Below are 13,166 nucleotides of genomic sequence, written 5' to 3' on the forward strand. Positions count from 1 at the left end.
TCGCCCCCAAAAAGATTTATTTTTGCAAACAAAATATAATTGTCACAGCAAACTCTGGGGATCACCGCACCGAATATTGCTACATGTTTTAAAAGCATCTTGCTGTTTTATTAAATCTTGCTCGCGCTCCCCTCCCTCCATTTCGTGTTGAAACCATTTCTGAAGCTTTTTTATCCGTCTCTTCCCAAAACCCTCTGTCTTAAAAGAGGCATTTTCTCCTGCCTCTGCCAAGAAAGTGTCTCCAGGGCATGGATTTTTATTTTGCATTAAATAGAGTTAAACATGTTTTTTTTAAAAAAACTGCCAGTAGTCGTGGGCACCATATTGATGGAGCAAAAACAATTTGCAAGAGTGTGCAATGCTATGGGTATCTGGAAGACAGACTCATTTACCTGTCCCATGGAATTGCTCTATTGTGGTAACTAATTATCAGCGGGCTTAAAGATTTCTTACATGCCCAGGGTAATGTCAATCACCACTTTGGGGTCAGGAAGCAATTTTCCTCCAGGCCAGATTGGCCAGGGATCCTGGAGGGGGGTTTTTTGGCCATCTTCTGGGCGTGGAGCAGGGGTCACTGGGGTGTGGTAAGCGGTAGTTGTGAATTTCCTGCATTGTGCAAGGGGTTGGACTAGATGATCCTGGTGATCCCTTCCAACTCTTTGATTCTATGAAAGGCTGGATGCTTCCCCCATGTTTGTAGAAAATGACTGGCCTGGGGCAGAGTCTGGCCCCTCTTGACAGAAACAGACTGCGGAGCTTGGGGGAGAGGAAGCTCAGCTAAGCGCTCTCAGTTCAAGACCAGGAACAGCAGATGAGGTCCCTTTCCTGAACTGTGCTACTTCAGACAGAATATGGTTGCCAACCTTAAGGAGGGGGCTGGAGAGCTCCCAGAATTGCAACTGATCTCCAGACAACAGATATCAGTTCGCCTGGAGAAAGCAAACTGGAGGATGGACTCTATGGCATTATATCCACGAATTTCCCAACCTGGAGTTGGCAACCCTAAGAGAGAACGGAGAGTGGAGAGCAACATGCATTGCTCTGGGAAGAAAGGTTGGGATAAAATGGGATTGATAGATATGGTGAGAGGGGCCATGGGGTTTTGGTAGAGCATCTGCTTGGCATGCAGAAGGTCCCAGATCAATCCCAAGCATCTCCAGTTAAAGGATGTAAAAGATAATAGAATCATATAGTTGGAAGGGGCCATACAGGCTATCTAGTCCAACCCCCTGCTCAATGCAGCATCAGCCTAAAATATCCCTGACAAGTGTTCATGCAGCTGCTGCTTGAAGACTGCCAGAGAAGGGGAGCTTGCCACCTCCCTAGGCAGCCGGATTCCACTGCTGAACAACTTTTACTATAATTCCTCCCCCAATATCCAGCCAGTACCTTTCTGGCCATAATTTAAACCCGTTATTCATGCCCTCCTCTAAGTGACAGCCCTTTAAATACTTAAAGAGAGCAATCATGTTCTCTCTCAACCTCCTCTTTTCCAGACGAAACAGTCCCAAGTACTTAAGCTTTTTATTTGTATAGCTTCTAGGCCCGTATTCATCCTCATCGCTCTCTTCTGCACCCACTCCATTCTGTCCACATCCTTTTTGAAGTGAGGTCTCCAGAACTGCATGCAGTACTCCAGGTGTGGCCTGACCAATGCGGTGTACAGCCTCCGTTGATACACCCCCAAGATCGCATTAGCCTTTTTTGCCGCTGCATCACACTGGCTGCTCATATTTAGCTTACAGGCCACCCATACCTCAAGATCTTGTTCACATACACTGCTACCCAGATCTTTCCTTGGGGCCCTGCAGAGAAGCAGCCAATCAGACAATATTGAGTTAGACAGAACCAGTTGTCTGACTTGCTATAAAGCCACCATGAGTGGATAGACAGGTAAAATAAAGGTAGTGGAAGAATTACTTGGCTAAATGCTTTTCCATTTAAAAATTCCTAGCAAAATAAATGCTAGCATATTAGGGAGAACGTTTCTCTTTGAAATGAGAAAGTAAGATGTTTCAGTAGAACAGAACTGTAGACTCTGCTACTGATACGTATTGTCTGTTGCTGTATATTTTTATCTGTATTATATTCCTACTGACGTAATATCATTTTTGCATTGTTTAACATGTCATGTTCAATATTTCTGCCATGCTTTACATTTTTGCAATCGTACTGCTATTACATTGTTTAGTAGATATCTCCTCATCCTATTGATTTTCATTACTTATGTCAGGGGTCCCCAACATAGTGCTCACAAAGCGTTTTGAGGTCGTGAGCAGGGCCAGATAGGGCTTTTGCCCACCAAGGCTTTTGGTTGACTATTGGAGATTAAATTGGCGGTGAGGATTTTTTAAAAAAATGCTGATTGGCAGCAGCTACCACCACAACACAAGGATTTACACCGTGTTCCTGAAGTTAAGCTGCGGCAATAATGTTATGGCTAGGCTCCACCTCCTGCAACAGCCATTTTGTAGTGCAGCCATTTTGTGGCTGCGCTCACCGTGCCGTATAGGAATTGCAAATGTGCCCGCAAGCTTTAAAAGGTTGGGGACCCCTGACTTATGTTGTGTGATCCGCCTAAGTGAGAAAGGCAGACTATAAATATTGTTTTAATGCAGGGATTTAAAAGGGGAAAGTAGGGAAGAACACTCCGTGTTTCTACAATCTGGGAACAGATTTCCCAGCCCTGCGTAGGAACTTGGCCTTTAAATCTGCTTGAATTAACCCGTTCCAGTGCACAAGAAGTTATTGATATGGCAATTTAAGCATTTACATTGCACTTTCCAATGTTCAAAGCACTCCATGCACATTATTGTGTTGTAATCCTTACAAGAATCCGGTAAAGTAGGTCAGTATTAATATCCCTGTATTGCAGATTATGGGGGAAGGGAGCTGGCATAGGGGGGAGGAGAGTGGCTTGTCTAAGCCCAAACAGTGAATTCTTGGCTCAGAAAGAGTTCAAACCAGGGACTTCCTGATTTGGACTCAGACTTGTGCTGCATCTACACGGGGGTACAAAAACCCACCCACCCTGCCTGGCAGTAACTGCGTGCAGGGCAGGAACAGGCAGAAAAAGTGCCCGCGCACTCCTCCTCTTTGCCTGCTCACTGTTGTTGCTATCCCTCACAAGACGATGCCCTCTGCTGAGTCAGACCTTCCCTCCGTCAAGGTCGGTCTTACCTACTCAGACTGGCAGCAGAAGGTCTCAGGCTGAGGTCTTTCACCTCACCTACAACTTGAACCTTTTAACTGGAGATGCTGGAAATTGAACCTGGGACCTCCTGCATGTAAAGCGGACGCTTTACCATTATTCCAAGGCCTCACTCCACCCCCCATTTCTCTGTTTCACTTGTATGACCGTGATTTCAGCAGGGTCCCTCTGTGGCCTAGAAACCCACCCCCCTGCTCCTCCTTTTCCCTTTTCCCTGGCAAGCTGTTCTGTAATGCTACACTGCAGCTCAGCTGGGAAAGAAGAAGAGTAGGTTTTTATACCCCGCTTTTCTCTACCTTTATGGAGTCTCAAACCGGCGTACAATCACAATCCCTTTCTCTCTCCACAACAGACCCCTTGTGAGGTAGGTGGGGTTGAGAGAGCTCTAAGAGAACTGTGACTAGCCCAAGGTCACCCAGCTGGCTTCATGTGGAGGAGTGGGAAATCTAATCTGGTTCTCTTCTCCTTCTGCATGGTGATTGTGAGTGGAATATCCGCAGTTTCACCTTTAAGCTGGAGGTTTTAATTTTCTCCAGCTCAAAGGGTGGGGGGGAATGGGAGCCAGATAGGGTACAACATCATCTGTGCACTCCCATTTACTGCGGGGACTTCCTGCTAACACCCCAGGTGGAAGCAGGCATGGGAGACGTGGATTGATTCCCCCCCCCCCCGTGCTAGGTGTTCCTCCTGCGGCCTTGGAGAACACGGTTTCTCTCTCCATATCTTTTGTGCAAATGGCCAGTATTTCTTAAAAAGCACTCTGCATATTAAAAAGGAGGGCAACCATGCTGTAAATCTTTTTTACTGGATTAATAAAAGCAAGACAGGGTGCAGCGCTCGTTTAAGCACACCAATAAAGAACCGGGACAGGAGACGCACTGCTCGAAGCTTTTCGATTACCTGAGAGCGGGGCAAAGTCCCCCCCCCCCCCCCGCCTTTGCATCCCTGATCTGGGATCTCTCCCACCCACCCCCGGGGCCTGTTTTAGAGACAGACGTTTCCTTCCCCCAACCCCCACGGCACATAGATGTGTAAAAAGAATCTGTTGTCGCTTTTAATGCAAGCGTTCTTTTAACGACCCAGATAACAACCGAGAAAGGCTCCCGTAGTAAATGGCTGATAAAGTGGAAGAAAGCTGGATTTAGTGTATTTTCAGCTGCCCGTGTGGTGAAGCTCGAAGGCTTCCAGTGTAGAGGCAGGTAGTCAGAGAAGAGTCTTGCTGGACCAGGCTGAAGCTCCATCATCTGGTTTCCCTTGGTAGCCAACCAGATGTACCTGGGAAGCTCACAAATGGGACATGAGAGTAAGAGTCCTTCAGTGTGTCCCCCACAACAATTGGGATTTAGAGGTAGATTGCCTCTGAACATGGAGGCTCATGTAGCTGTTGACAGACCTATCTTCCATGGATTTGGCTCTTCTTTTTTAAAGACATCTAATGGCCCAGGCTAGCCTGATCTCGTCAGATCTCAGAAGCTACGCAGGGTCAGCCCTGGTTAGTATTTGGATGGGAGACCACCAAGGAATACCAGGGTTGCTGTGCAGAGGAAGGCACTGGCAAACTGCCTCTGTTAGTCTCTTGCCATGAAAACCCCAAAAAAGGGGTCGCCATAAGTCGGCTGCGACTTGATGGTATTTTACACACACACACACACACACACAAAGTCATTTAAAGAGGCTAGATGGCCATTTGTCAGCAATGCTGATTCTATGACCTTAGGCAGTTCATGAGAGGAAGGGCATCTTGGCCATCTTCTGGGCATGGAGTAGGGGTCACTGGGGTGTGTGTGGGGGTAGTTGTGAGTTTCCTGCATTGTGCAGGGGGTTGGACTAGATGACCCTGGTGGTCCCTTCCAACTCTATGATTCTATACAGACCACTCCTGTATCCTGTGGTTGTGAATTTCTATCAGTTGATTGTGTATTACATGAATGAGTACTTTCTTTGGTCTGTCCTGACTCTACCATCCCTCATCTGCATTGTGACCCCAAATTCTAGTATTGGGGAGGGGGGTGGAAATCTCTATATATACCTTATCTACTCCATACATTTTTGTATCCTCTGTAATGCCCCTCGAGCATCAGATTTAGGGTTGCTAACCTCCAGGTGGGGCCTAGCGATTTAGAATTACAGTTCATCTCGTGATTACAGAGATCAGCTCTCCTGGTGGAAATGGCTACTTTGGAGGAACTCGCTGCCCCAGGATATGACGGTGGCTGCCAACTTAGAAGTCTTTAAGAAGGGAGTGGACATGTTCATGGTGGTTAGGGCTATCCATGGCAACTAGTCAAAACGGATACTAGTCATGATGCATGCCTATTCTCTACAGTGTCAGAGGAGCTTGCCTACTATATTTGGTGCTGTGGATCACAGACCAGATGCCGCTGCAGTCATCTTGTTTGTGGGCTTCCTAGAGGCACCTGGTTGGCCCCTGTGCGAACAGACTGCTGGACTTGATGGTCCTTGGTCTGATCCAGCATGGCTTTTCTTATGTTCCTATGTATGGCATTACATCCCATTGGGGTCCCTCTCCTCCCCAACCCCGCCCTCTCCAGGCTCCACTGCCATAGCTCCAGGAATTTCCCAACCCAGAGTTAACAACTCTGCTCACACTCCTTAACCTTTCCGTACATGGAAGATGCTCCAGCCGCCTGAGCATCATGGTTGTCCTTTTCTGCTCTTGTTTTAGCTCCGCAGTATTCCTTTTTGAGCTGGAGTGACCTACTAACACAGCATTCCTAGGACTGCCAACAACCTGGATAAAAAAATATGTCCTTCTAACAGAGCCATAATGGGTTGTTATTGGCCTTTGGCAGCAATTTTGTGATTGGTCCCGTCTCCCTCGGCAGCCATTTTGTGGTGGCACCCACGACCATTTCTCAGAATTCGAACATGCCGACAATCTCAACCAGGTTGAGGACTCCTGTGTTAGGTTATGGTTACCTCAAAGGCTTGAGGTTAGATTCAGATTGCAAACACATATCCAGGGAGATAGGGATGGATGGCGTTCTTTGTTGCCCTGCGTGGTAGGGGGGAGAGGAAAGAAGTGGCAGATTGAGATAAGATGCAGTGGCCCAACTGTGTTGCTATGATAGCAGGCTTTCTGCTTGTGCAGAATTCCGCATGTGCCACGTCCACTTTTGTATGCTGGAGTTTGCAGTTAACGACGGGAGGCTCGGGAAGTGATGCCAGGAGCGATAAGGCCCCAAGCAGCTTAGGAAGAAGGTATTTGAAGGCCAGCAGGGTGTGTTGGTTAAGGGCGGTGGTTTGGAGCAGTGGACTTTGATCTGGAGAACCGGGTTTGATTCCCCACTCCTACACATGAAGCCAGCTGGGTGACCTTGGGCTAATCACAACTCTCTTAGAGCTCTCTCAGCCTCACCTACCTCACAGGGTGTCTGTTGTGGGGAGGGGGAGGGGATTGTAAGCCAGTTTGATCCTTACGTGGTAGAGAAAGTCGGCATATAAAAACCAACTTTTTTTCATTTATGAATGTGTTTGATCTTTAAGAACTGCTTCAGAAGGTTTTTTTGTGGAGTGCCTCTGCTTTCTGGTATTAGTCTTCTGGTAAAGGCCCTATTCCATTGTGATGCTCTGTTGGCAAAATACCCTCTCCAGACACATCTCCAAGACTCCACAATTCCAGTTGCCCAAGCTATTAGTGGCTGAATTATCCTTTTAGGGACTACTGCCTGTTGTTTCATTACTGATGGATTTCCCCCCCTAAATGCTTGATTTTTATCTGCTGCTGTGTCTTCTGTGTTTTGGTTGAGATGGATTTTTCTTCTACGCTGTGGAGTTACAGCAGCCCTTCTCCAGAAAGTTTATAGAAGAATTGCCGCAAATGGCAGACTAGAAACATCAAATATTTCTGTCTGAGGAGTGCATGCATGTGTGCATGCACACACATGCACACATATAATGTGTGTCTTTTTCCATAGAGTTTCTGGCTATTTCTAGAGCTACCCAACATCCCTTCTGGGCGTTCAGGGAGAAGAAGTATATCAGTGGTTGCTAGCCATGGTGACTAAAGGGAGCCTCCACATTCAGAGGCAGTAAACCTCTGAATCCCAGTGCCAGAAGGCAACGTCAGGGGAAGGCCTCGGCCTCAATGCACTGCTGTTGGCCCTTCAGAGGAACTGGTTGGCCACCATGTGAGGATGCTGGACTCGATGGACCAATGGTCTAATCCAACAGGCCTCTTCTTACGTTCTTACAACATGGCATGCCCAAAAGGCAACAATAGGTTGGGTGATTTATCAGCGATGGGAATCACAACACAGAGACTGCCACTGCTAAATAAGGATACTCTGAGAGGCAGTGTGGTGTAGTGGTTAGTGTTCTGGACTACGACTGGGGAAACTTGAGTTCAGATCCACACACTGCTGTGCAGTCAGCCTCATTCATTGACCTTGTTCCCGTCACACTGTCTCGGGCTAACCTAACTCGCAGGGTTGCTGAGAGGATAAAATAGAGGAGGAGCCGGCCATATAGGACGCCCTGAATCCCATAGGGAAGGACAGAGTAAAAATGTCACGGATAGGTAGATGGATACGGTAGCCTAATAACCAGAAATCTAATGAATAAAAATCCCCTCAGCTCAAACCTTGGGGCTGTTGTGAAAATCATTAGGTGGCATTACACAAGCCGCCCTTTTCCTTTCAGTCCTCAATCTGTAATGTGAGGAATAATAAAACTGTCCTATTTTTTTCCAGTAACTGAGATAATGTACGTAAAGTGCTCTAGACGTTCGAAAGCGCCCTGAAGCTGCAAAGTGTTGTGGTTCAAATACCAGCAAAGGCCTTGTAGCAGAATTGCCACCTTTTTTTCCCTGGCAGAAATTCTGCTGCTTTGAATGGGTCGCCTGCCTTGCAGGGATTAAAGAGATGTGGCCAGGCCATGCAGTGAGGGAGAAAAGCTGCATCTGTTTGGGAAGCCCCTGGTTCGAATCTAACCGCAGCCTCTTTCAAAATGATGCTAGGTCACATTTTCTCTTGTATCATTGCTGTGATTTGGAGAGAAAGGCCTCTTATCAATGCCCAGGCAAGCACTCCACAACTTATCTCCCCTAGTAACCCTTCCACCATTTTACTGGGATGCAGGGACAACGGCAGTGCATTTTGTTTTGCTTTTGTGGGGCAGGAAGGAAGAAGGCTTTATTTGACTGAATGGGGGGTAGCAGTGGGTGGCTACTAAGCCCCATCAGACTTTGTGGATCCCTCGTTTTACAGCTTTAAGAACATGAGCCCTGCTGGCCAGGGAAGGGATGTGGCTAGGTTAGGGTTGCCAACCTCCAGGTACTAGCTGGAGATCTCCTGCTATTACAGCTGATCTCCAGCCGATAGCGATCAGTTCCCCTGGAGAAAATGGCCGCTTTGGCAATTGGACTCTATGGCACTGAAGTCCCTCCCCTTTCCAAACCCCGCCCTCCTCAGGCTCCGCCCCCAAAACCTCCCGCTGGTGGCAAAGAGGGACCTGGCAACCCTAGGCTCAGTGGTAGAGCATCTGCTTGGCATGCAAAAGGTCCCAGGTTCAATCCCCGGCATCTCCAGTTAAAGGGACTAGGCGAGTAGGTGATGTGAAAGACTTTAGCCTGAGACCCTGGAGAGCAGCTGCCGGTCTGAGTAGACAATACTGACTCTGATGGACCAAGGGTTCAGTATAAGGCAGCTTCATGTGTTCATGTGACCAGTGGTCCATCTAGTCCAGCATCCTGTTTCACACAGTGGCTAACCAGTTATTCTGGAGGTCCAACAACAGAGCATAGAGGCTTTCCCCTGATGTTACCTCCTGGCACTGATACTTAGAGGTTTACTGCCTCTGAATGTAGACGTTCCCTACCAGTCTTTTTTTCTATGCGGAGGGAATTATATTTGGTTGAAGGGGCGCTGGGGCCCTCCCTCTCTGAAAGGGAAAGGTTGACAGACCACCACAGTGCAAAATAGGGCATAGGAACATAAGAAAGGCCCTGCTGGATTGGACCAAGGCCCATCAAGTCCAGCAGTCTGTTCACACAGTGGCCAACCAGGTGCCTCTAGGAAGCCACAAACAAGACGACTGCAGCAGCACCATCCTGCCTGTGATCCACAGCACCTAAGATAATAGGCATGCTCCTCTGATCCTGGAGAGAATAGGTATGCGGCATGACTAGTATCCATTCTAACTGATAGCCATGAATACCCCTTCCTTCATGAATATGTCCACTCCCCTCTTAAAGCCTTCCAAGCTGGCAGCCATCACCACATCTTGCGGCAGGGAGTTCCACAATTTAACTATGCGTTGTGCGAAAGGGCGTTTTTCATTGCTGCCATTTGGGCCTTCTCAGGTCTGGCGGGGCATCCTTGAGAACCTTGCTTTGCACCCCGGCGGGGGCATCCTTTTGTCCCTGGCACTTGGCCGAGACTCGGGGGACGGCAACCCTCACCTGGGACTCTGATTTCCAATAGAAAAGAGCAGGAGTCCAGTGGCACCTTAAAGACTAACAAAAATTTCTGGCAGGGTATGAGCTGTGGCTCACGAAAGCTCAATACCCTGCCAGAAATTGTGTTAGTCTTCAAGGTGCTACTGGACTCCTGCTCTTTTCTACTGCTGTGTGTGTGTGTGTGTGTTAAGTGCCGTCAAGTCGCTTCCGACTCATGGCGACCCTATGAATGAAAGTCCTCCAAAATGTCCTGTCTTTGACAGCCTTGCTCAGATCTTGCAAATTGAAGGCTGTGGCTTCCTTTATTGAGTCAATCCATTTCTTGTTGGGTCTTCCTCTTTTCCTGCCGCCCTCAACTTTTCCTAGCATGACTGCCTTTTCCAGTGACTCTTGTCGTCTCATGTTTCTACTGTCTTGTCGTCTCATGTTTCTACTGCTAGTGACAGACTAACACGGTTACCCGTCGTGATCTGATTTCCAAGGCGCATGCATATGCAGCCTTTCTCCCCCCACCCTGGACAGTTTGTGCATCTCCAAGGGTTAAGCATACAAAGCTGCCGTTTCCTAGAAAGGTCTAGGAAACGGTGAGCTTAGTGATGCAAAGGGTGGGGTGGGGGGGAGCCCTTTCCTTCCTGTCCCGCCTTCCTGTCTCTGGTCTGACATGAGAAACTGCCTCTTGCATTTTGTTTCCTACCCTGGGAGCAATCGGAGGGCTGCGGCAGACACAAAAGGCTCAGGGAGGAGCGGGTGAGTTGGACAGTGGAGGTTTACAGGGGTTTGAAAAGCTGGTGGCCAAGGGGTGGGTGTGTTTAGGACAGGATCCTGGGAGAAACTTGACATGCAATTAGACGGGAGGTTAAGAGATTAAGGACACTTCTGCATGCAGGCTTCCACGTCGTGGCTGTTCTTGTTTTTGTATGCCTAGGATGTTTGCACGGTGACTTTAAGTGCATTTCCCCCACCCCACACCCCGCCGCCCACTGGGGTCATGATTTAAGTCGGTGGCTTCCCAGCTGTGTTCCAGAGCACATCTCAGAAGCGTACCTTAGGCTGCACAACAGTGCAGGAATGGTGGATGAACTTCCCCAGGGTGGGGTGCCAGGGGGACAAACATACCCCAAAGAGCTTGCCCATCACCTGCCGATCTTCCCCAGAGGAGGGGCAGCTGCAAAGGGGAGCGTTGGGTGTGTATTAGGTTGCCCGTTCAGTTTGGGGGGGGAGCCAGTATTATGCACAAAGTGTGCCCCCCCCCCAGAATGACAGGGGTGGCTGTGTGAGTCTGTTTCAGCATACACAAAACAGGAGTCTAGGAATGAATACTGTTACTCTTTAAGGTGCTCCTGGACGTATGTTTGGTTTTGCCACAACAGGATCTAACGGTTACCCCCTCTGGAACATTAAGTCGAGCATAGTTTTTATTTCACCATACGTTTTGGTGGACGAGAGCCCACAGTCCTCGAAAGCTTAATGTTGTGAAGACTTTAAGGTGCCACTGGACTCCTGTTTTCTTTTTGGTCCTGTGAAGCTTGGGATTCTCCCTGAATTGCAACTGATCTCTAGACTACAGTGATAGGTTCCCCTGGAGGAAAGGGCAGCTTCAGAAATTAGACCCGATAGCATCACATCCTGAGCATCCTGAGCATCACATCCCTAGGCACTGGTCTCAGATTTCCAGATTTCCCAAGTCAGAGTTGGTAACCCTAGGAGACCTTGGCTTTCCCTGCAACATACAGGGGGTGTTGTGGGAGGCAAGTTGATACAGAAATGGGTGTACAGTTTGATGACTGTTGAGGTGGGAGAGAAGAAGAAGAGTTGTTTTTTATACCCCGCTTTTCTCTACCTTTAAGAAGCCTCAAAGCGGCTTACAATCACCTTCTACTCCCCACAGCAGACAGCTTGTGAGGTAGGTGGGGCTGAGGGAGTTCTAAGAGAACCGTGACTGGCCCAAGGTCACCCAGCAGGCTTCATGTATAGGAGTGAGGAATCAAACCTGGTTGTCCAGATTAGAGTTCACTGCTCTTAACCACTATGCCACGCTGGCTCATAGGCATACAAGAGAAGGGGGCACAAACAACAGACATGAAGGGGGAAGGAATCATTGGCTGGAGTGAAGAGGTGATTTACTGACATGCATTTGAACACAAGCAGATTTTTGTTCTGGGAAGGAGTGGGGAATCTTGCAATTCCCAGCAATGCTAGATGCAACATCTGGCAGTAGCCAAGCTGATTCCCCCATTGCTGGGATTAAATCTGCACATGGGTTAGATGTGGTGCTATAGCAGTTGTTCGTCTTCGGTCTTCTGTGCAGTCCCACATTGGGACTGCGCACGCGCAGGCCAGCCATCGGAAGATTCTCATAGCTTCTAGATACACGATAGGGGGCGCCGACCGTTCCGCGCATGCGCGCGCTTTCCCGCCCAAGCGACGCAACGTCGGAGGTCGGCGCCCCCTATCCCTCAGTTCTTTCTTTGCCGCCTGTAAAGAAGGTTCTTCACAGCTTCGCTCTTCATAACTGCTTTGTAGTATCGTGAGTTTTTCGACTTTATTTGACTTCTTACCGCGGCTGCGGTAATGGCGCAAACCGCCCTGTTTAAGAGATGCTCGCAATGCAACTCTAAAATGTCAAAAACTGATGATCACACCCTGTGTGTCCTATGTCTGGGGGAAGGGCACAAGGTGGGTGCCTGCAAGATTTGTGTGCAGTTCACGCCAACGGCTCGCTCTAATAGGGCCGCACGCCTGCAGGCTGCATTGTATAAAAAAGCCCTTACCTGCTCTGATTTGCCGGCTACGTCTCAATCGGCCGCGCGAGAGCACACCGCCAGAGCCGAGTCGGTCGGTTCCGTCCGCTCGGTTCCGACCTCGGGTTCGAAGAGAAAGTCGTCTCGGTCCCCTGAAACTAAGCAGAGGAGATCGGCTTCGGAACCGACGCATAAGAAGACTTCGTCGGAACCGATACATAAGAAGGCGAAGGCTAAGACCAAACACTTGGAAGGTCATAGCGTGGAGAGACGCGAGCCCAAGATTTCCCAACCCTCGGCACCGAAGTCCTCGGTTTCGACCGCGGCTGCGTCGGTTTTGATGGAGGGACTTTCTACACCCCCTCCTCCTCGGACGCCTTCGCCCATTGTGGGGCTCGATTCCGAGTCGGAACTGGACCTCCCTGACCTCTCTATTGGAGACGCCCTGCAGATTGAAGGGTCTGATCTCCTGGCTCCGACCCAAGTAGCATCGACCTCGGTTCCGGGTCCTTCGATTCCGACTCCACAGCCTCAACCTCCACAACCCTGGTGGCCTCCGCAATGGCCGTCTCAACACCCCCAGTGGCCTGCTGCAGTATCACAGCAACAGTGGCCGGCTTATGGAGTGTACCCGCAGTGGTTCCCTCCTCAATTCCCAGCGGTTCCATGGCCTCCAGCACCGACCCAGGCCCCAGCTCAGCCCTCTGCTCCTCGTAGAGAGCCACAATTTTCAAATCAAGACAGTGACACCGACTCAGAACAAGGGTCTAGGTCGTATTACTCGGAGTTAGGCTCT

The 13,166-nt window shown here is 49.1% G+C and overlaps 1 protein-coding gene across 1 annotated transcript in view; it reads right to left on the minus strand.

Moving 5' to 3' along the window:
- LOC130493910 (zinc finger and SCAN domain-containing protein 31-like) overlaps positions 1-13,038 on the minus strand; it is a 29,826-nt gene extending 16,788 nt beyond the window's left edge. The window contains exons 1-3 of the mRNA XM_056867535.1: positions 12,866-13,038; positions 10,674-10,794; positions 10,324-10,342 (exon numbers count right to left, since the gene is read on the minus strand). Coding sequence (XP_056723513.1) covers positions 10,324-10,342; positions 10,674-10,794; positions 12,866-13,038 — 313 coding nt within the window. The remainder of the gene's footprint in view (positions 1-10,323; positions 10,343-10,673; positions 10,795-12,865) is intronic.
- Positions 13,039-13,166: the final 128 nt, after the last annotated feature.

Source organism: Euleptes europaea, chromosome 1 (assembly GCF_029931775.1).
Source record: "Euleptes europaea isolate rEulEur1 chromosome 1, rEulEur1.hap1, whole genome shotgun sequence".
Taxonomy (NCBI): Eukaryota; Metazoa; Chordata; class Lepidosauria; order Squamata; family Sphaerodactylidae; genus Euleptes; species Euleptes europaea.